The sequence below is a fragment of the Chiloscyllium plagiosum genome, chromosome 16 (genome assembly GCF_004010195.1).
Source record: "Chiloscyllium plagiosum isolate BGI_BamShark_2017 chromosome 16, ASM401019v2, whole genome shotgun sequence".
Classification (NCBI taxonomy): domain Eukaryota; kingdom Metazoa; phylum Chordata; class Chondrichthyes; order Orectolobiformes; family Hemiscylliidae; genus Chiloscyllium; species Chiloscyllium plagiosum.
Window position 1 is genome coordinate 44169634 of NC_057725.1, and position 24951 is coordinate 44194584.

At 41.1% G+C, this 24951-nt stretch overlaps 1 protein-coding gene across 8 annotated transcripts in view; it reads right to left on the reverse strand.

Moving 5' to 3' along the window:
- The window catches only part of abcc8 (ATP-binding cassette, sub-family C (CFTR/MRP), member 8), a 234343-nt gene that overhangs the window by 141879 nt on the left and 67513 nt on the right, over positions 1 to 24951 (reverse strand). For all 8 annotated transcript variants that reach the window (XM_043705957.1, XM_043705956.1, XM_043705955.1 and 5 more), the window contains exons 7-9: positions 16583 to 16771; positions 10643 to 10807; positions 4738 to 4893 (exon numbers count right to left, since the gene is read on the reverse strand). In XM_043705957.1, coding sequence (XP_043561892.1) covers positions 4738 to 4893; positions 10643 to 10807; positions 16583 to 16771 — 510 coding nt within the window. The remainder of the gene's footprint in view (positions 1 to 4737; positions 4894 to 10642; positions 10808 to 16582; positions 16772 to 24951) is intronic.

The window sequence follows — 24951 nt, forward strand, 5'->3', positions numbered from 1 at the left end:
GGAACCCTCCAACCACAAGGGATGAACTCAGATTTCTCCAGTTTCGTCATTTCCCCTCCCCCCCCCTTGTCTCAGTCAAATCCCTTGAACTCAGCATCGCTTTCCTAACCTGCAATCTTCTTCCTGACCTCTCCGCCCCCACCCCAGTCTGACCTATCACCCTCACCTTGACCTCTTTCCACCTATCGCATTTCCAATGCCCCTCCCCCAAGTCCCTCCTCCCTACCTTTTATCTTAGCCTGCTGGACACACTTTCCTCATTCCTGAAGAAGGGCTTATGCCCAAAATGTCGATTCTCCTGTTCCTTGGATGCTGCCTGACCTGCTGCGCTTTTCCAGCAATACATTTTCAGCACTGATTAGGAATAGTCAACATGGCTTTATGTGTGGGAAATCATGTCTCACAAACTTGACTGAGTTTTTTGAAGAAGTAAAAAAGAGGATTGATGAGGGCAGAGCAGTAGATGTGATCTACTGGACTTCATCTGAAAAAGGTTACCCATGGGACAAGGTTCACCATGGGAGATTGGTTAATAAGGTTAGATCTCATGGAATATAGGGAGAACTAGCCATTTGGATACAGAACTGGCTCAAAGGTAGAAGACAGAGGGTGGTGAAGGAGGGTTGTTTATCAGACTGTAGGCCTGTGACCAGTGGAGTGCCACAAGGATCGGTGCTGGGTCCACTACTTTTCATCATTTATATAAATGATTTGGATGGCAGCATAAGAAGTATGGTTAGTAAGTTTGCGGATGACACCAAAATTGGAGGTGTAGTGGACAGCGAACAAGGTTACCTCAGATTACAATGGAATCTTGATCAGATGGGCCAATGGGCTAAGGAGTGGCAGATGGAGTTTAATTTAGATAAATGTGAGGTGCTGCATTTTGGGAAAGCAAATCTTAGCAGGACTTATGCACTTTATGGTAAGGTCCTAGGGAATGTTGCTGAACAAAGAGACCTTGGAGTGCAGGTTCATAGCTCCTTGAAAGTGGAGTCGTAGGTAGATAGGATAGTGAAGAAAGTGTTTGGTATGCTTTCCTTTATTGGTCAGAGTATTGAGTACAGGAGTTGAGTGGTCATATTGCAGCTGTACAGGACATTGGTTAGGCCACTGTTGGAATATTGCGTGCAGTTCCGGTCTCCTTCATATCGGAAAGATGTTGTGAAACTGAAAGGGTTCAGAAAAGATTTACAAGGATGTTGCCAGAGTTTGAGGATCTGAGCTACAGTGAGAGGTTGAACAGGCTGGGGCTGTTTTCCCTGGAGCGTCGGAGGCTGAGGGGTGACCTTATAGAGGTTTATAAAATCATGAGGGGCATGGATAGGATAAATAGACAAAGTCTTTTCCCTGGCTGGGGGAGTCCAGAACTAGAGGGCATAGGTTTAGGGTGAGAGGGGAAAGATATAAAAGAGACCTAAGGGGCAACTGTTTCACACAGAGGGTGGTACGTGTATGGAATGTGCTGCCAGCGGAAGTGGTGGAGGCTGGTAGAATTGCAACACTTAAAAGGCATTTGGATGGGTATATGAATAGGAAGGGTTTGGAGGGATATGGGCCAGATGCTGGCAGATGCGACTAGATTGGGTTGGGATATCTGGTCGGCATGGACGAGTTGGACCGAAAGGTCTGTTTCCGTGCTGTACATCTCTATGACTCTATGACTCTATCTCAGCTCAGACAATGGATTAAAGGTGTGGGGTTAGATTCTGTCTGTATTCCATCTTTAAGTCAGACTAGTTCTATTTCCAAACTGGGAATTATAAAATGTCACATGGACAGACTGCCTACAGGTTCTGTGCTTTTTGAACAAAATAGGATGTATCCGTAAATACAAATCTGCAAATTCACCCCCAAAGCATATATGTGTATGCATGTGTGTGAGGGAGAGAGGCATGCGTGCACACACACGCGCGCGTGCACACACACTCTCTGTCTCTCTCTCTCTCTCACTCACTCTTTTTCTCTCTCTCCCTCACACAGATGCACATGTCTATGGGATGAATTTGTATTTGCAGATTTGTATTTTCAGATACATTCTATTTTGTTCAATCTGTAAGCAGTCAATCCATGTGACATTTTATAAATTCCTACTATGGAAACAGAACTGGTCTGACTCAAAGTTGGAGTACAGACAGACTCTAACCCTGCACCTTTAATGCATTGTATGAGTTGAGATGTCACCTTTTTTTATTAACACCTTAAGTTAATTGGGACTGTGACTTGAAATAAATTCTGGGATTTACATAATAATGAATCGAAACCTACAACCCATTCGAAGTGATTAAAGACTTGACAACAAGCTAGGTTTGTTCAATACAAGGCATTAGTTATATGGCACTTTGATCTTTTATAATAAACCCTGTGTCCTATGATCCTGCCCCACCAGCTACCTGACAAAGGAACAGTACTCCGAAAACTTGTACTTTCAAATAAACCTATTGCACTATAACCTGGTGTTGTGTGATTTTTAATTTTGTCTACCCCAGTCCAACACCAGCACCTTGCACACCCTTAAATGAGAACAGCAGGCTACACATAAAATTTGGCAAAAATCTGTGGAATTGATTTTATGATGCCAAGAGCTCCATGAAAGTTGTTAAAGAAACTTTGAACAAAAAGTACTCTACTTCAGATTTTCTTTTCCACTTGGATCAGGAAAGAATCTGTGCTCACTTTGTCCCAATCACACTGATGCATAATTCTCTCTTACACGTCCAACAGAGACATGGTTATTCACAGGACCAAAGCTCAATAAAATATTCAGTACAGGTGAATACATTGGAGCAACACACAGTCACAAAACATTCAGAATTAAAACAAAGAACTGTGAACATCTGGAAAACCATAGAGTTAAATCATTGTAAAGAGGAAATGCATACAGGAGAAAAATTAGAAAAAGACAAACAGTAAAAGTGCTCTTCATACATTTTATTTGCATATGTGTAGGTATCATAGAAATAGAAGTTGGAAATTTTCCCAAGTATTCAATCCTGCCTCAATTGTTCTTGACACATTTCCCACCTCTTCCAGTCTCAGAGAGTTTTAATACCCCGAAATGAGTGGCACAGCGAGTCAGATATCAATACTTTAAAATGTTGGAATCTGGCCCCAAATTGCATCTCATTCCTGTTCTGGGTTTAATGGAGGTTGGACAATGGGCAGACAATCATTCTTCTTCCTGGAGGTAAGTTAGCAATTAAAAGATTGTTCCCAGACTTTGGAAAGCTCTCACAGCTGGAAGGAAGTGAAGATAACTATAGGGAGAAAAGTAAGTATCAATATAGCACCTCTTGGGGCCAAGAGGAAAAGGGTGCTTCCTCCTTGACACGCCCGACTCCACAGTTATAGATTTCACCCACAGTCAAGGATTGGAATCCTCGCTCCCCAAACACAAGATCCTGGAGTAGTCTGACTAATTCTTGCAGTCTGCATTTTCTGACTAGAGACCAAACTTTGCAATCAATCAGTCTGACTTCCAGACAGTGAATCTGTCCAGTGCAAAAGATTAGTACTAAAATTAAGTTCCACAAGGTGGGCAGAAACCCACACTACCCAGCTGAATCTCTAGAAACTGCCACATGCCTACACAAATCTTCCTATGTTTCACAAGGTTTAGAATTGCCCCCAATATGTTTGTACTTACCACAAGAAGCAGAAATAATGTGCTGCTAAAGCCATTCTTTAACCAAAACTCAGCTTTTGGATGATAAAAATTAAATAAATGATAAAATTAATGAAAAGACAAACCTTTTTGTGGTGTTCATATTACATTGTTAGGAGTGTGATGTTGTCCCAAGGTAAATAATTCTAACACTATGAAGTCCAGCTATTGTCATCGTGAAGGCAGATATCACAAAAGCTTTCACACAAATAAGGTGCATGGCTAGTTAATTCACATGTTTGATGGAATTAGTTGAGAAAAGTATTAGCCAGTACCCCACCATGCAATTTGACTCTTGTTGAATCATGGATTGTTTACCTATATCCAAAAAAGGCCTTGGTTTAACATCTCATGTTAAATACGATTCTTAACAATGAAGCACTAGTTCTGATGTTCTGTTATCACCGAAGGCATGAAAAGGGCTTTATCTCATAATCCTCGACCTCAGAAGTAAGAATGTTATTTAAAGTATGTCATTTCAAGAGATCAAACTATTTTCAATATGGAAATGTGTATTTGATCTGATGGAGAGATGCTAAGTCTTCTCATTCTGAACATGTTTCCAGCAACCCTGCTTTGTAAGGGCAACCACGTTCTAAAAAAATCAGCAGTCTGAGTCTGGATCTCCAGGGTTATTCTTCTGCCATTTAGTAGCAGCGACAGCTGTCTTCAGACACATCATCTGTTGACCTCACCTCCACGCACTGTGAGGATTGAGGTGTGAGAACTCTGACATAACCTGTTACTGTTCTGAGTCCCCAAGTTTGGTTTCAGTGCTTCAAGGGAAAACAGTTCAGCCCTTAAAAGATCACCCAGGAATTTCAAAGGAGGACTGGAGCCTGACATATTCAGTTTGGCCTGATGTCCAGCTCTCACTTGAGAAGACTCTGAAAAAGCCGTGACATAGTAGATATGGTAGCAATGCCTAATTTATACAAGTTGTATTCAATTTCAGGGGATAAGTATCCTATATTTCCAATACTTAACCGATGCTATATATCTGCACAACCATCATTAATGTTGGAATGGCTGTGACTAGAGAGATTTAACAAATATATTTATAATGCTTTTACCTGCACAGGCATGGCCCAAAGATTTGGAGAGAGAAAGAAAAACCACATTAGCTGGTTTGTATCTATGGCAATCAGATTGCAGATCTGCCCAACGGTCATCTCCCCCATGGACATGTTTGAGGTTGACAAACGAAGAATCTTGTTGTAAATCTTCGCCTGTAAAATACAAAAAGAAAATTGATTTCAGCAGATGTGAGAAACTGTCAGGAAAATTCTCCACCAATAAGTTTTAATGTAATTTCAACAAGATTTTGAATAGTGTAAAACTAAGTAGTTGTGATTATATTAGTGCAGCACCTGAAGTGATAGCAAGTCATAAATAAAATGGAATTGTATGAACTCAAATACATTTTATTTCATATAACAAATATAAATCAGTTGTTCTTGCCTTATTAGAAATTTTGGTCTCTCTGATGGAGCATAATGGTCAATAACTGCTCAGGCTCATCAACTCATTTCCATTCTGCTATGAATTACAGGTATCTCAGTGGTTCTGGAAGGACTGGATATTTACCAACTAACAGTCCAACCATGTGCTGGGGAATTATTCTTGGAATATCAGCAGTAGTTCACACCTGCTAATACTGGTCCAGCTTAAAAAGGAAATCGTTATTTGCTGGTTATTTTACAAATGGCTTTTAATGGCCTTTCAAAAACCACTGCTTAGGTTGCTCACTACCCAATGTAAATGCGTAGACACTGTTGAGTGCATGTTTTGCTTATGCGTGCCTTGAAATTTTCAACAGAAGTTTGATTTGAAAAATCTAATGAGGCCCTCACCTGATTCAGCTCAGCAAATGGACGAGACTGAGAAAGGCCCTGCTATTATTGCGATGGGAGGAATTGAATTGGAACAGGGCATTAAGGGTAGAGCACCGATGTTGATACTTTATTGTTTTCATCTGGTGAACGAAGTTAAAATCAGTCTGACTGTTTCTCACACTGAAGGAAGAAGTGGTAGCTTCTCTCACCAGTGAATGGTCATCAGTTTCTTGTAATGCTCCTTACTTTTTCTACTATCAATGTAGGACTATGGACACCAACAAGTTTTCATCTAAATTAGAGATAAACAGCCAGGAAAGCTGAAACCATGATGTAAATATAATTACAGCATTGCTAATGGATCCAGAGGATCAGGAATGGTTCAACAAGGTTTCCAGGAAACCAACCTTTGATCTGCTGCTTCTCCCCATTCCATGTTTACAATATCTTCACAACCATCTGCTCCTCGCACCCATCGTCTGACTGCTCCCCTGATCAACGAATGCTTCCCTATCATTTTGCCACCCACACTATAATTGAGCCACACCGTCATCCACAATTGATACCCTTAACAACCATTTTGGCCTTTCCACTCCTTCCATCTCATGAGTGGAATCCCCAGCCACTATTCCCCACCCTTCCCAAAGATCTTCCTGGTCAATATACTGGCCAAAGGTGGGAAACCTGTGGAAAACAATAAGTATTCAGCCACTGAAGAAAGCCCATCTTTTAAACTGGGCTGGAGATTGCATTGTAGTCACCACCGATCTACTTGACCCGGAAACTCTCCTACACTTAGTACTTGCCACATGTGTATTGGAAGGTTTTGCAGGTTGGTAATCAACCTGGTTGGTCACATCATGAACACCAGCAAGCCAATGAATGGGAACTGAACCAAGAATATCTGGCTCAGAGGTAGGCCTAGCACCCAAAGTCTCAATCTAGTTGGAGTTTAAAACCAACAAGGCATAATGGCAGTCTGTACGCCCAGGTTTCCTGTTCCTCACTTCAAATTTAAGGCAAAATGGAAGCAACAGAAAACAACAAATTTGTACTCCTCTCCTCTGGTCATTATGTCCTTCATCCAAGCAAAACTAATCTTCTTGATGGCCTCATGTCTAAACTCACCCCAGATTAAATGACTTTTAATTGCTGCCTTGATTATCTCAGAAAATCTCTATTTCTGCTTAATTTACATGTAATTTGTGACTCATAACGTTTCTGTAACTCAAAAACAGCTTTATTTTTCAAACAAACTTAGTAATTAGTAGTGAGTCAAGAATCAGTCTTTATTGACTTGATTGGAAACTGAGGAAACTAGGTCATACGAAGTCAGCGCATTAGTATTTCATTTGGAACTGTGTAGCTGAAACAGGTTTCAACCTCTAGTTGTTTGCTGAGTCTTTATTTTCAGCCATTTCACTAAGAGAGTTTCACACGGAGCAGTCATCTCCCTCGGAAGGTGAAAAGAAAGCCAGAACATTCTTATGATAAAATTAGATGAGTAATCCCATGTTAACTTAGTAGGGGTGGGGTTTGGAACTATATTTAACTCAGAATCCTTGACTTGAAAGTGATCCCTGCATTCCCTTAGGAAAGGGCACAAAGACAGCCCATAGCGCTCTGTTTCTTAGTGTTGCTCAAATTTGCTTGAACCAAAAGCATGAGGGGGATTCAGAAGGTTATTGACATTGTTTCAAGTTCCCTCTGTCTATGACAATCATGGGACTAGCTCAAACCCCTGTCTTACCACTAACAAAACTTACTGAAATCTTAAAGCAGCATTAAAAGACTCCAACTAAATGACCTGCTAACATTTGCCTTTTTTTTTTAACCAACCATGAAAATGGGCTTTGTGTTTGAAATGTTCAGCTGCATATATGTTTGACAAGTACATACAATATATCCTTTTTACTTAAAGACTCGAAAGAAGCTATAACCATAATAAGTAGAGAGATACTGTGGCCAGAATTTTATGGGACTATTATGGGCTTTTGCATTAGAACTGAGGCAATTTGAAATCTATTCTAGCACAGTGGCCCTCATAGGGGATTTGGTACCTTTTATGAACATTGCAAACAATAGCAGTCAAATCAATGAATCAGACTGAAGGGTCTTTACTCAGTTTGCAGAACCTGAGTCAGGAGGTGTAAGGCAGAATAGTGAAATTATTGTAAAATCATGTAGAGAAGGTGAAATAAAAAGAGGAAAATAAAAACAACAGTCTGTCATGTATGAGAGAGAAAAAATATTATTCACTTTTAAAATAATTACTAAATATCCAAGAATAATTAAATTCAAAGAAATGTGATCCCATAGCTATCAAAGTAAATTTTCATTGGAGTGCTAAAGTAGTAGTTTGGCAATAATTAAGGTATAACATGGCATTAAGATTTCACTTATAGAGAAAACTGTTGTCTTTACTGGTGAGTTTAGTGGAGGAGTAAGACCCATGTTCCTATGTTCCAACAATTCTACTGTGAGACCTTTGGTGAGGAACTGCTATAGCAAAGTTTATGGAGAAGCAGGACAATTCAGAAATTGACTCCATTTTCAGCCATTCATTCCCATCATTGCCATCCTTTTCTCCATCTCCTGTCTTCTGTTAGCAATTTCCCTTTTATTGCCATTCATTTTTATCTTGTCCTCTTTCATTGCCACTGCTACTCATTTCTACTTGGGTCCAATGGTGAAAGCACTGGTACAGGAATTTGCCTTCTTACCATGTGGTTCCAAATACTAATAGCAGTTGCAGCCCTTCTTTTATAGTGGAGAAGGCATCAGAATGGCTACATAATACGTACAGTTGGAACCATTCATAATTTATATAAACTGAAGCAAAAGCTCTCTGACTGAATCTTAAGATACATGACAACAGCTATGTATTTTTCTTCCTTTCTTCTCATTGAGAAAAAGCTTTGAGTGGTTAATCTTGCTTCCCATTTCTCTCCCTGTTAACCCTGACACTCAGCAGTGTGAGCGAATTACAGGTGCAAAGTTATGTCCCACCAGTTGGTGGTACTGAACATTGATACTCCAACATGTCACCCTTCCAGAATCATTTGCTTCTCATAAAATTTTAATCAGGGACGTTTAGCTTCTCTGCTTACTAATAAATATGTTCTGCTTGACACAGTCACATAGTTCAGAAACTTCGTAACAAACTTTGTTCCATAAACAACATCAATTTTATCTTCAGGCACATATTACTGCCAAAGTGCAAATGACCATTTAAAGTGCTGAGGTTGGTTTAATTACAAACCATTGGCAGGCCACAAGATTTTTGTTTGGCCCCCATATAAATACTTCTATAAGCTGGTAACACTTTTTGTTGATGTCTCCAGCAGTGCCTTAAGGACAATGTCGAGGGAAACCAAGTCTGAAATATACTACACATACTTCACTCATTTCTCTGTAAAAGTCACACAGTCCTGCAACAAGCATCGAGCTCTTATGTGAATGTTTATGCAGTTTTCCGTCTGAATTTCAGATCATGATATGTGAAGAGAGAACTTTCACAAATCACACTAGAGAGCTGTGTTTGAGAATGGACCATGTGTTGATGTAAATTAAGGAGTTTTGCAGAATACATGAGGCTGATGTACCTTATTTAAAGATAATAAGCAAGCAGCTTCAGTGACAATGCCTTTGCAAGCCCCACAGCCCCAACTACGACAGACTGATATCTCAGTGTGCAGGTAGCAGGCTTTGTACACAGGAAAAAGCAGATATCAATTTAATAACCTTCCTGATGATTGATTTAACTGGACAAATGAGTACACAAGACTCCTGGCCCTGGCATATTTTCAACTGCTGATCATATATTTCACAGATGAGAAGCAGACAGTGAACAACTTAAAGATTCTCCCTTTAGCTCTTTGAGGTTGTCATATCATGAAAGTAGTAGAGGTATGGAACACAAATTCAAGACATTACTCGTAGTCTGGCATAAAATCATTTGGACAGCATTTTTATTTGCTGTTCACTTGCTGCCCTCAGCAAAACTGCAGGAAAGATTTCTAAATTTTCAATTGTTACTTTTCTAAGTGGTGTTTTTTTTAAGAGAAACTATCTGACATAGTTTCCTAAACTGACATAAGAATTGTAATTTATTTCTGAATTTCATATTTGTATATCTTTAGGATGTTTATTAAGAATTGAATGCTAGGCATATCTAGTTCAGCAGGATGCTTGATTTTCACACCTTCAATGACAATGGGATTGACAAAGGATCAAGGGCTTGCAATTCAAGTGAGACAATCTCTTTCATATCTTTTCTGTAAAAATATAATTCTTTTTTGGTTGCCATAAATCACTTTTAAAGCCTTTTCCCATTCAGACTGACAATTTAGATGTGAAACATCTTGTGGACTTTGGACTGTGCTGAGAGCAAATGTGACAAAATTGTGCATCTCCAGTTTAGAAGTTTGGTGAAGCAGTTAAATCATGTACCACTGCCTCTAGAGGTGCCACCCAGACTCATCAATTCCCTGGGGACAGGCAGCTCTACATGATTAGCCCATGCAGGATTCTTCATTGATATTAGTGAGGAGATCCAGGTGTATGTGCCCTGCAGTGATGCCAAATCCTCAGGGAATTGATGAAGATCTGTATAATTCTGCCTCAAGCAGTGTTACGTGAAGGGAGTTCTCTCTCATTATGTTTATAAATGAGAAGGGAAAAGCAAGTCAATTTCAGGACTGTGCAAATTTGTGATATAAATTCCAAACACATACCAGTAGCAAGCACATTGAATATATTATTATTTTGATAATGGGAGAGATGCTTTTATATATTTTGCTGCTGCATGCTGCACATATTAAATTTAGGTTTGCCAACATTTATTTTATATTCACAGAGGCTGAAAGACGGTCACCTCATTGGTCACAGTTAGACTTAACTTAAGACCCTTGTGGAGAATGCACAATGTGGTAACTCACCACACTGATCACTCAATACAATTTATAGAGAGAACCAAACATTATTCCATCAAAGTAAATATATCAGAAATCTCATTTCAATGTACAATTGCATTTTTATTTCTCAGAACACTTGTTGGGAAGGAAAATTCTCATCCGTTTTAAATGAAGAATTAGCTTAACGCAGAATGGATCTTTGTGATAGAAAGCACTTAAAACAATACCTGAATTGCTCCACGTAGATTAATTCCAGTTTCTATAGCAACATAGTAAGATGCCTGAAGAAATGTCCTTTGCAAGAGAAGGGCAAGAAACAAAAGGACTGCGATAACATAAGCATTGGCCAAAAACTCCTGTGAGGAAATGAAGTAAACGCCCAGCAATTTTACCTATAAACAACAAATAGAATCTGTAAACAGTCAGCCTCAATGCCTACAGCATGTAACTTGCAAAATATAATTTCTTTACAACATTCATGAATTAGTTTAATTTAGTAAAATCATCAGCAAAATGGAAATAGGAATTCTTACAACAGGTGAGGAAAAGTGAACTAGCTTCCCTTTTTTACCCTCTCCTCACTCTGCAGCAACAACGATGATAGTTCTTTTCGGTCTGCAGCAATATCATACTTAAAATAAAATGCAATACCAATCAAAATTAAAGTGAAAATGCAATGTTTTATTGAGTAAAAGAAAAATAATTCTTATTATTTACAAACCCTATTAAAATACAACAAAATGCAACATCAAATACATACACAAATACAGGTATAACTTTTAAAAAAGGTGAGAGTGTTTAGCTGTATAGGAATAATAAATGTGCAGTTTAAAAAGCTCTGTGGGTCCTTATATTGTTATAAGTGAACCTGAGACCATAGCTGTTTAGTTGATGTCTTATCTCCTAAGCAGTAGTGACATTTGAAATGCTTAGAATGTTGAGAAGGAAACAGGAAGAGACAGAGTTTTCCATCCCTTGCTGATACTAATGTATGTTCCTTTTCTTTTTCTGATGCTCTGCTGTGGTATCTATGTGACTGTCTGTGTGGAGTTTGTATATTCTCTCCGTGTCGGCGTGGGTTTCCTCTAGGTGCTCCATAGAACATAGAAAAGTACAGCACGGACCAGGCTCTTTGGCCCACGATGTTGTGCTGAGGTTTAATCCTTATGTAAAACATAGTAACTTAACCTACACACCCCTTAACTCACTGCTATCCATGTGCATGTCTAGCAGTCGCTTAAATGTCCCCAGTGACTCTGCTCCCACTACCACAGCTGGCAACGCATTCCATGCATTCACAACTCTCTGCGTAAAGAACCTACCTCTGATGTCTCCTTTATACCTTCCTCCTAATATCTTCAAACTATGACTCCTTGTACCAGTCAATCCTGCCCTGGGGAAAAGTCTCTGGTTATTGACTCTATCTATTCCACTCATTATTTTGTACACCTCGATCAGGTCTCCTCTCTTCCTCCTCTCCAGAGAGAAATGTCTGAGCTTATTCAACCTTTCTTCATAAGGCAAGCCCTCCAGTCCAGGCAGCATCCTGGTAAACCTTCTTTGCACCCTCTCCAAAGCCTCTGCATCTTTCCTATAGTAGCTCAACCAGAACTGGACACAATATTCCAAGTATGGTCTCATCAGGGACTTGTAGGGCTGCAGCAAAACCTCGCGGCTCTTAAACTCGATCCCCCTGTTAATGAAAGCCAAAACACCATATGCTCTTTTAACAACCCTATCCACACGGGTGGCAACTTTGAGGGATATATGTACTTGCACACCCAGATCCTTCTGTTCCTCCTGTCTTTAATCCTATATTCAGCATTCGAGTTCAACCTTCCAAAATGCATCACTTCGCATTTATCCAGGTTGAACTCCATCTGCCATTTCTCAGCCCAGTTCTGTATCCTGTCTATGTCATGCTGCAGCTTGCAGTAGCCCTCTATACTATCAACGACAGCTCCAACCTTTGTGTCATCTGCAAATTTACTAACGCACCCATTAACCTCCTCATCCAAGTCATTTATAATCTACAAAGAGCAGAGGCCCATGAACAGAGCCCTGTGGGACTCCACTCAACACTGTCCTCCAGGCAGAATACTTTCCATCTACAACCACTATCTGCCTTCTGTCAGCCAGCCAATTCTGAATCCAGATAGCCAAATCTCCCTGTATCCCATACTTCCTGACTTTATGAATGAGCCTACCATGGGGAACCCTATCAAATGCCTTGCTGAAGTCCAGATACACCACATTCACTGCTCTACCGTCATCAACCTGTCTTGACACTTCCTCAAAGAACTCAATAAGATTTGTGAGGCATGACCTGCCCCTCACAAAGCCATGTTGACTGTCTTAAATCACACCATGCTTTGCGAAATAGTCATAAATCCTATCCCTCAGAATTCTTTCCAAAACTTTGCTGACCACAGACCTAAGACTGACTGGTCTGTAATTGCCAGGGATTTCCCTATTACTCTTCTTGAAAAGAGGAACAACATTCACCTCCTTCCAATCCTCTGGTATGACTCCTGAGGAGAGCGATAGGTAAATATCCTCACCAGCGGCTTAGCAACTTCCTTTCTCACTTCCCAGAGCAGCCTTGGATAAATCTGGTCTGGCCCTGGGGACTTATTAATCTTAATGTTTTCCAGAATTTCTAGCACATCAACTTCATCAATCTTGATCTGGTCAAGACTGTATACCAGCTCTGATAAGTTTTCATTTACAACAAGTTCCCTTTCCTTGGTGAAAACTGAAGCAAAAAACTCATTTAGGGCTTCCCCTATCTACTCAGACTCCATGCACAAATTCTCTCCTTTATTTTTGATTGGCCCTACCTTCTCCCTGATCATTCTCTTATTCCTCACGTATGAGTAAAATACCTTTGGGTTCTCCCTAATCCTTCTTGCCAAGCCTTTTTTGTGCCCCCTCCTGGCTCTCCGCAGTCAATTTCTGAGCTCCTTTCTATCAAGCCTGTAATCTTCTAAAGCTGTGTTAGATCCTTGCGTCCTCCACCTTACGTAAGCTGCCTTCTTCTTTTTGATGAGAAGTTCCTCTGTTCTTGTCATCCAAGGTTCCTTAATCTTACCCTTTCTTACCTGTCTCAGATGAACAAATTCATGCATCACTCGCAACAACTGCTTCTTAAATAGTCTCCACATGTCTGCTGTGTCCTTTCTGTGGAACAATTGCTCCCAGTCTGTACTTCCCAACTCCTGTCAGATACCTTCATAATTTCTTTTTCCCCAATTAAATATCTTCCCTCAGTAACTGCTTCTGTCCCACTCCAAGGCTATGCTAAATGTGAGGCAGTTGCGATCACTGTTACCAAAGTGCTCTCCCACCGTGAGATCTGACACCTGTCCTGGCTCGGTGCCGAGCACCAAGTCCAAAATGGCCTCTCCCCTCATTGGTCTGTCTACCTACTGAATAAGGAACCCCTCCTGAACACACCTGACAAAAACGGCTCCATCCAAACCATCTGCACTTAGAAGGTTCCAGTCGATATTGGGAAAGTTAAAATCATCCATAACAACAACCCTGCTACATCTGCACTTTTCCAGAATCTACCCGCCTATGAGACCTTCAATCTCTCTACTGCTATTAGGTGGTTTGTAGAAAACCCCCGATGTGGTGGCTGTTCCCTTGCTGTTTCTAACTTCCACCCATACTGACTCAGTAGACAAACCTTCCTCAACAACCTTTGTTTCTGTAGCTGTGATGCACTCTCTGATTAGCAATGCTACACCCCCTCCTCATTTTCCACCCTCCCTGTTCTTTTTAAACATTCTAAACCCTGGAACATCAAGCAACCATTCCTGTCCCTTTGGAACCCATATCTCTGTTATGGCCACAACATCATAGCCCCAAGTATTGATCCACGTTCTAAGTTCATCACTTTTATTTCGGACACTCCTTGCATTAAAACAGACACACTTTAACCAATCCCTTTGTTTCATTACGTGAGAAACCTTCCTGACAGATTCAATACATCCTGTCACTGCCCCATCTGCAACGGACCCCCTCTCAGACATGTGGCTTTGATTCCCACCCCCCCGCCAAACTAGTTTAAACCCTCCTGAATCACACGAGCAAATCTCCCACCCTGGACATTTGTGCCCCTCCGGTTCAGGTGCAACCCGTCCTTCATGTACAGGTCCCACCTTCCCCAGAAGGTATCCCAGTGGTCTAGGTATCTGAAGCCCTCCCTCCCGCACCAGCCTCACAGCCACGTGTTAAGCTGCATTCGCTGACTATTCCTCATCTCATATCTCATGGCACCGGTAGCCAACCTGAGATCACTACTCTACTCGTCCTGCTCTTCAGCTTCCAACCTAACTCTCTGTAGTCACTTTTCAGATCCTTAATCACTTTCCTGGCTATATCATTGGTGCCAATATGTACCACGATTTCTGGCTGCTCGCCCTCTCCCTTCAGAATCTTGTAAACCGGATCGGTGACATCCCGGACCCTGGCACCGGGGAGGCAATATCTCTTCCGGGAGTCCTGTTCCTGACCACAAAATCTCCTGTCAATCCGTCTAACTACCGAGTCCCCTACCACTAGCGCTTCTCTATTTTCCACCCTTCCTTTCTGAGCCACAGTGCCAGGCTCAGTGCCAGAGACCTGACAACTATGGCTTTCCCCTGGTAGGCTGTCCCCAACAGCAGTATCCGAAACGGTATACTTATTGCTGAGGGGAACGGCCACAGAGGATCCCTGCTCTGACCGTCGGTTCCCTTTCCTCCTCCGACAGTAACCCAGCTGTCCTGTGTCTGGGGAATGGCCACTTCCCTGTACATTCTCTAAATTTCCCCCTCAGCCTCCCGGATGATCTGAAGTTCATCCAGCTCCAGCTTCAGTTCCCTAACTCAGTTTTCGAAGAGCTGGAGTTAGCTGCACTTCCCGCAGACGTAGTCAGCACAGACATGTGAAGTAAGTCGCCCCTGCTACAGTCTGCAGGAGGAACATGCAACTGCCCTAACATCCATATCCCACTATTCTGAAAGCCCGCACAGAACTAAAAAAGGAAGAGTAGAAAAAAAAAGAGAAAACTGAAAACTTACCTAGTTTACAGGCTCTTAGTAAGGTTAGAGTAGGTGGGTGGGAGGGAGGCCCTACGATGTAGGGTCTCGGGTTTAGATCTTACCCATTTAAAACCTTTCCAGAAGTCCTTTGCTCCTCCCTCGCACCTCTCGGCAAATGGAGGCCCCGACACCTTCATCATGTAGTTGGGAGCAGTGCTCCGAAAGCTAGTGCTTTCAATTAAACCTGTTGGATAATAACCTGGTGTTGTGTGATTTTTAACGTAATGTACTATGTTATGGATCAGTGTGGCAATTAAGAGTTAAGGCTAGGATATCATTAGTCCCTTTTAAGATGGTTTTCGCAGCCAAATCCTATTGGTGAGGGGCTTCTTGCAATCATTTGTTGTTTCATGTGGGTGGTCTCTTTTTTCATACACAAAGACATCATCACAAATATGTATTGTTCTACTCCTTATTCCATCCTCAGCCAACTGCAGTCATGATGTCAAGAGCAGTTAGTCTCACCTCACCTGAGGTTTGAGAAGGCAGAGTGAGAGGGCTGCTGAGAGACCTGTATCAGGATCTATGGACCGTGAATATAGAGTTGAAAAAGCTAAGAATCAGATAGGTAAATGATAAGCAATAGCAAGATGAAAAGAATGTTTTGCCTACAAGTTATTGGAGACGTGGATATGCAACAATTAGCAATGTTTTGAAGGAACTGTGTGAATATTTGGCTGGGAATCACATTCGGAGTTATCAGAACACTGATTGATACTACCGAATTAATGAATGCTTCTATGTTGTGTGTTGAATGAGCCATGGAAATATTGTGCAGCAGGGAGTATTCATGTTTAACTGCATTATGGAAGATTAGCAGAGATGTGAGCCATTTTACTGTTACTTGTAATAGACTTCTTTCTAAACAAATTAGAGGAATACACAATCTATTCCATTTGTTAATAAGATCAGGAATGACTGATCTTTCAGATCAGCAGCCATGGAACAAACTTGTATTTGCTTGCTGGATACTATTCGTTGGAGAAATTGGGATTCACCATGCAAATTGTATAAAACAGATTTTCTGTGAGCCCAATGCTCAATCTATGTTTTACAACAGCAATTAAATTGCTGTACCTGTGGACGAAAGGTCTTGTTCTCATCACTCAGGTGATGCACAATCCCGGAGATGCAGAGTGGACCTGCAAAACCCAGCAAGTCTGCCAGAATGCGAAATGTACTGCTGAGAACAATGGGATGACCAAATGCCTGCCGCAGCACACGCCAGATCAGCTTTGAATCCTGAGGGCTGACCGTAGATTTCATCTACAACGAAAAAACACAACATTTCTCACCAACAGAATTATGGCACCATTCTCCTGTATTGTAATGAAGAACAAATTTCAAAAGTAACTCACTTGTCAGCGAAAATACTATCTGTTCAAACTTTCTTTTTACTTAAAATGTAAATATTTCTCCATGTTGAAAAATAGGTTCACATGAAAAATTATAACATTAAGGATGTCATTTAAGAATACAATTGAATCATTTCAACCTAAATTATCTTGCGATACTTTATTTTGCAACATTGATGAAGTACATGACAACAGTTGCAGAAAGAGATTCCAGGCAAAGTAATCAAGTGGAAATACTGAGTAGAATTAAGAGCAGTAAAAAATGGAGGACTCTGGTGGAAGTTTTATACAGACCTCCTGAAAGTAGTGATGTAGTGTCTAAAATGTATAAATAGAAAGATCAGGAAAGCATGCAGTAGAAGGAAACGTATTATATTTTATAAAACGTTATTTCAGATTCAATCCTGGAGCATTAATGTTACTGGCAAGTGCAATATTTATTGTTCATCCCTAAAGGACATTGAAAAGATGATGGGTGTAGGTCTGCTTTCTTGAACTGTTCCAGTAGCCATGGTGTAGATACACTCACAGTGCTAACACTGAGGGAGTTCCAGAATTTTGACACACTGAAGGTACAGGCAAAACAGTTCCAAGTCAGGCTTGGGACTGTTCCCATTTTGAAAGTGAAATAACTGTATAGAGGCCAGTACCTCAACATCCTTTAAATACACATGCAATGTCTTTGACATTGATCCAGTTCTCTCAGAGCCAGCTCTCAGAGTAAGTAGACCCTCTGACACTCCTGTTTTATCTGTCAGCCAGGGCTCCTTGATTGGACCTGATTTCAGCCCCAATCAGGGAACTCATATTCTATGAGATCCACCTGGTTGACCTCGTTACAATCACTAAATCCCTCCCTTTCTGATACTGAGGACATAGGCCAGTTCTTTCTCATGTTGCTCCCTCTTGGGCATTTTAGCGCTGGGTCAGGTTCCTCTGACTCTGCCTCGAATATGGGTAGCATGTATTGCACAAGAGCTCACCTCTGGCAACTGGAGTGCCTCAGAAGAAATTCATTCTCTTCCTCAGGCATCAAAGGCATTGAGAGGTGACGACATCTCAGATTCCGAGTGTGCCTTCAACGCCTGGTGGAGAGGGAGAACCGACAGTTTCGGCCAACCTTTGCATTCCAGTTGCAAGTTTGCAGCTTTTGTATGGTCCGTGAGCTTGTTCAGGACCATCGTGCCTACCTGAACCTCATACAACACTGGACCCGATCTCACGTTGACCATGCCTCTGACCCATGCAGGGCCATTCCCATGGCTCTTACACCAAACTTTGTCCCCTAAAGTAAATTGTCTTTCTCTGTTAGCAGACTTTAGCATTCATGATACTGTTTCACCAGCAACCCCCACGTCCCCAACCCCTTCAAGATCTGGGAAAATCAGGTTTAACTTGCTGTTGAGCCCTCTCTCCCCATTTGTAGCAACTCTGCTGGAGCTATCCCTGTGGTTGCATGAAGGGTGGCCCTAAGATCAAATAGGAACTGGCACAGTTTGGTACCTGGTGAAGTTGTAGGCTGTTCCTTTAAAGTTCTGAGGAAGGGACCCAAAATGTTAACTCTGATTTCTCTTCATAGATGCTGGCAGACCTGCTGAGCTTTCCTAGCAACTTCTGTTTTTGTTTCAGACTTACAGCATCCGCGGTTCTTTCGGCTATTCCTTTAAGCCTGCTGTCAAAGTTTGGACTGTTTTTTCCGCCAGACCATTGGATGATGGATAGCATGGAGCTGTGCTTATGGGTCAAATGCTATTCCACCTTAGGAAATGCTCAAATTCCCTGCTAGGAGATGATGGCTCGTTTTCTGTGACCAACACTTCCTGGACTCTGTGTATTTCAAAACATGCACACAGTTTTTCTATCATCATCCCTGTGTTTGACGAATGAAATCTGTACACATGCAGCCACTTTGAGTGGGCGTCCGCAATGACTAAGAACATTGAGCCTATGAAAGGATTGGCAAAGTCGACATGCAATCGCGTTCAGGGATTACCCAGCTGTTCCCTTGAATGAGGGAGAGCTATTGGCAGTAGTTTTTGTCTTTGTTGTTACTCTGTGCACTGTCCCACCAATGCGGCTATGCCTGCATCCAATCTTGGCCAACAGACATAACTTCTCACCAACATCTATATTTTGAAAATCCCTGGATGGCCCTGGTGTACATCAGCAAAATCTGGCAGTGACCTTTGCTTGGGACAATCATTCTTGCATAATAATATGTTGTCCTCTACAGTGATCTGGTCTCTCAGGTCCGAAAAGGTTTCCATTCTGGTTGTGATGGCCTTTTGGTTTCCCCATCACCACCAGCTATTCCAGTATAGTGAGGATCAGATCTGAAATTGTCAGCTGTGGCTGGAAGTGTGTTCAGAAAATTTAAAACAATTACGTACTCTTCCAGTGGCAGGAGCACCACTGGGGTATCTGCCAGCAGGAGGCGGCTTAATACATCTGCAGTTGCTACTTGGCCTCCCAGACAGTATTCCAATTTGTAATTATATACACTTAGTCTTAGAACCCACTACTGAATTCGGCCTGTAGCTATAGGCGGCAATGCGTTGACCTCTTTAAGTAGACCTAGCAGTGGTGTGGTCCCTTATTATGACCAATTTGCATTTGTAAAGGCTTTGGTGGAACTTCTTGACGTCAAGTATGACCATCAAAACTTCCCTGTCCATCTGAATATATTTACATTCTGCATTAGCCAAACTCCTGGATGCAGACGCTTTTGGGCATTCCTCTCCATTGGGTCACCTATGAGTTAATACCACCCCGATGCCATATGGGGAGGTATTGCATGCCAATACCAGATCTTGCTACATACCAGTGTGCCTACATATTAGAGGATGATAGCTGCTTCTTCACTTCCTTGAAAGCTATGGCTTGACAACACGACCATTTCATGGCTGACCCACTTGTAGGAGTTGATGCAAACGTGTCAGAATGGAGGCCAGGTTATGTATGAACTTACAGTGATAGTTCACCAGCCCAAGGAAAGACCTAAGCTCTGGTACAGATGTAAGAGCCAGGACACCTTTAATCAATCTCACTTTATCTTCCAGTGGGTGTAATCCAGGCTTGTCCACTCTGTAGTCCAAGTAGGCCACTTGATGTGCCTGGGACACATATTTTACTTCTGAGGTGTATGCCTGCCTGGGATGAATGTCTACGCACTATGTCCAAGTTCTCTAAGTGCTCTTTATTCAAGTTCCTTGTTATTAGCATGTCATCTAGATAAATGGCAATATGGGTAGAACTTGTAAAATGTTCTCCATCATCCACTGGAAAATTGCACACACTGACGATACACAAAATGGCAGTCTTGTATTTTGTACAAATCCTGATGGCATGCTCATGCTGCCTATTCTGCAAACCGGATTGGTTTGATAATTCCTTCACTTTCCAGCCTCCTGATTTTCTGCCTGTACTTTTGCTTGTAAGGCAAATGGCACTGGGTGGTCCTCACAGAATCGTGGAATTGCTTCCTGGTCAACATGCAAGATGGTCTTGACTCCTTTGATTGTTTCTAGACCTTCCTGAAAAATGGCTGGTTATTTAATTAGGACTTCCCACAGGCAGCCATTTTCTAATCAAAACATGTTGAGCTAAACTAGGTGAATTGTTCTGAACTAATTTTTCCCCATCAGGTTTGGGTCCAATTCTTTTACTACAATCAGTGGTAACTGAACCAGCTGCTTCTCTGAGACTGGGACTGAAGTTGTATCCTTAACCTGTAAAGGTTCCCTGGTGTAGGTTCTCAGTCTAACAAGGTCTTGTGGAAACTTAAAGGTTGGAGTCGAGAATGAATTTTGTTAAAGACTGGTTCTGTGATTACTGAAATGGCTGCATCGATAGTGACCTCCATTAGAACAAGATGACCATTTAACTAGACATTTATTTTGATCGGTTCTGATTTGGATGTTGGATGTGCACTCTCCTGGATTCTTTTGCTGTCCATTCAGGCCTAGTGGGATTCTTTTGCTGTCTCAAGGCTGTATACCAGTAGCAACTACAATGGCTTGCCAGCCTGGATCCTGAAGAAAAGGTTAACCATTTGACTGAGGCTTGGCTTTGTTTTGGAGATTTGCTGTGGGCTGACCTAGAGTCCCCCTGCTCAGGATATGTCCTCCTTAGGCTGTGCAATTGCCTTCACTCAAGTGATATTTCCCAAGCTCAGGCAAACTGGTGGAATATCCTGCAACCTCATATGTTCCACTTGCTGCATTTTCCACTGATAAAGGCAGTTGTTAGCCCCTGTTTGAAGTTCAGTTGGAATTATCTAGTAGGAGCTTTTGGATGGTTACATCATTAATTCCACTTTCGTTGCCACTGACATAGCTGTACATCGATCTGTATCCCGTAACCAAGTGAGCCTTTATTTGCATGCAGAAAGTCTTTGACACTGATCCAATTCTCTCAGAGTCAACTCCTGGAGTGTTAGGATGTCTTTGATGTTCACCGGGGTGACCTCATTTTACCTCATTACAATCCCTACAGAGTGGTGCTACCAAAAGTGCATCTGCAGATTTTCTGCAGTTTGTCTTGTAGATGGGACACATTGCTGCCATTGTGCACTGATAATGGAGGTTAGCAAAAGTTAAAGGTGGTGGATGAGGCATCAAAGCATAATAACAGTCCTACCTACGAAACTGGCCACACCAGTTGAATTCATCACTATGTCTATTAATTTTGCTTGTCTGTTTGCTTTTGAGAATGCTGCAAAAAATCCCCTATTATGGGGGCTGAGTCTAGAATGTTGTCTATCTAATTACCACTCTACGTGCAAATACTTAAAACACATTGAAATATTGCCTATGTTAAATAACTATAGAAATGTATAGATTAGATTACTTACTGCGTGGAAACTGGCCCTTCGGCCCAACAAGTCCACACCAACCCTCCGAAGAGCAACGCACCCAGACCCACTTCCCTACATTTACCCCTTCACCTAACACTATGGACAATTTAGCATGGCCAATTCACCTAACCTGCACATTTTTGGACTGTGGGAGGAAACCGGAGCACCCGGAGGAAACCCACACAGACACGGGGAGAATGTGCAAACTCCACACAGACAGTTGCCTGAGGCAGGAATTGAACCCAGGTCTCTGGCGCTGTGAGGCAGCAGTGCTAACCACTGTGCCACCATGCCGCCCAATGTAATAATGTAATGTAATAAATGTTCCTATTTATCAGATATGAATTTAAATGTACTCATGATATATTAAGTGCCCATTCATCCCGCACTGAAAACATTCCGTGTTGGGCAGTCGAATGGCAGGTGATTGAAAAACCCAGCCTTCTCATTTCACCAGTATATCTGTTTTTATTTTAGGATTTTGTTTCAGTAAAGATATATTGAGTTTGGGTTGGTTAGGGCACAGATTCACCAGAATGAAATAGAATTTGAACTTGACTTATATACTTTGGGTTTCAAAAGTTAGTTGTCTATCTACCAAAAAATTATAAAGGTTCAATTGGGTCCACACAAATAAACAAATTTCTTTGGAGGGTACATTCAGAATTCATTTCTTTAAAGTTATTCACAGAATGTGGGTGTTGCTGGCTAAGCCAGCATTTATAACCAACCTCAAATGTCCCACAGAGCAGTTAATAGTCAACTACATTGCTGTGCGTCTGGATGTAGGCCAGACCAGGTAAAGACAGAAGTTTCCTTCCTTAAAAAAAATCATTAATGAACCAGGTGGGTGTTTTGACAATCAACAACAGTTTTATGATCATTAGCTTCTTAATTCCAGATTTTTATTGAGTCCAAATTCCACCATCTACCATCGCAGGAGTCAAACCCAAGCCCCAGGCCCCATGAACCTAAGAACAGGTATATAATCTAAAAATTAGATATGGGTTCTTTAGGAGCACAATAAAGGAGAACCTTTTCATAATAAGAATAGTACAAATTTTGAACTCTTGCTTTCAAATGGCCATGGGTGCGAGCTGAATTGGAATTTTCAAAACAGTTATCACGAGAATTTTTTTGTTAACTAAAGATATTAATGGATTTTTGCAAGGTTTGTGAAGGTTTGTAGCTCAGGTTGAGGTTTAGGGTGTAACTTTGCTCGCTGAGCTGTAGGTTTGATATTCAGACGTTTCATTACCTGGCTAGGTAACATAATCAGTGGCGACCTCCAAGTGAAGCGAAGCTGTTGTCTCCTGCTTTTGATTGAGATGTTTGTCCTGGATGGGGTTCCTGGGGTTTGTGGTGATGTCATTTCCTGTTTGTTTTCTGAGGGGTTGATAGATCTATGTGTTTGTTTATGGCGTTGTGGTTGGAGTGCCAGGCCTCTAGGAATTCTCTGGCATGTCTTTGCTTAGCCTGTCCCAGGATAGATGTGTTGTCCCAGTTGAATTGGTGGGTTTTTTTTAGATCTAGATACCATCTCAGACAAACATATAAATAGAAAGCAGGAGACAACAGCTTCACTTCACTTGGAGGTCACCACTGATGATGTTACCTAGCCAGGTAATAGAACGTCTGGATATCAAACCTACAGCTCAGCGAGCAAAACTACACCCTATATCAATGGATATGGAGCAACAAATGATATTTGAACTTGCGTTTCAGTTCAGTCATAATCTCACCAAAGTATCCAATGAACTAAAGGGGTTAAATGGCCAATTCCATCCCTATGCCAAATCAATATCTCTCTTAGTTTGTTCATTATACATAAATAAAAATAGATTCCATCATACATTCAAAATTTAGTGCATTGAGGATGATGTATTCCAACCCTATCATTGGACTGAAAGAAAGACATTCTGTATGTGTGTGTGCATGAGTATGCCTGTATGCACATGCGTGCATGTGTTGATCTCAATATAGTCCAAACTTAATTATTTTTAGAGGGTGATTTCACCTTCAGATGTTGAAGTCAATGTTAACAAAACTACTCAGATAATTAAATGGTGCTGGACATGTTTGGAAAATGTCATGATGCACACATTTGTAGAGAGGTTTTGAAATTTCATATAAAATTAAACCAGTGAAGATATCAGAACTTTTAATGCCCAGATAACCAATCCTCACTGAATATCAACTGTTGGTTTTTAGAATATTCTTCACTGAATTTAGCAACATTTAGAACAAAAACATGGTGCATAACTTTGTGAAATATCAACAAAACGTTCATAACACTGGTAATCTTGTAGTTTTGGGGAATTAATAGTCATTTCTATAACCAATAGAGAGATCATCTAGTTTGCTCTTGACTCACATTTCCTTCATGACATTAAATATTGATGTAACTAAGCAAACCACAAGTAAAGAAAACAAACATTTGAACTAGAAGCAGTGAATCATTTGCCAGTTTAGGCTTAAATTATGTGTAATTAACTAGTGAGATAAACAAAAGGATGACAAGAACATTGTTCTACCCTCCAAAAGATGGAAATAAAACAGGAAAATCATTCAAAAGATGTTACAGCTGATCCCATTTTGTATTTTACTGAATTTAGTTTAATATCACATCTGATAAATAGCAATAATACTTGAATTTATATCCTAACCTATCAAATGCAATAGCTCAATGTGTTTTACGTAAAAAAACACTTTACAAGTGCAGTGGTACATGTATAGATGAAAATATAAAGACATCAGAAAATAGAATTTTCACAGGAATTCTCCAAACTCACACCATAGCCCAGGTGAACACATATCAATCTGTACCATACTGCTTCTCCAGGGTTTCCAACTACATTTCAATTAAAGTCAGAAAATTCCCTGTACAACGTTTACTCATTCTATCATTGAGAGGATGGTATAAAATACTAGAGTCATAGAGTCATAGAGATGTACTGCATGGAAACAGACCCTTCGGTCCAACCTGTCCACACTGATCAGCTATCCCAACCCAATCTAGTCCCACCTGCCAGCACCCGCCCCATATCCCTCCAAACCCTTCCTATTCATATACCCATCTAAATGCCTCTTAAATGTTGCAATTATACCAGCCTCCACCACATCCTCTGGCAGCTCATTCCATACACGTACCACCCTCTGCGTGAAAAAGTTGCCCCTTAGGTCTCTTTTATATCTTTCCCCTCTCACCCTAAACCTATGCCCTCTAGTTCTGGACT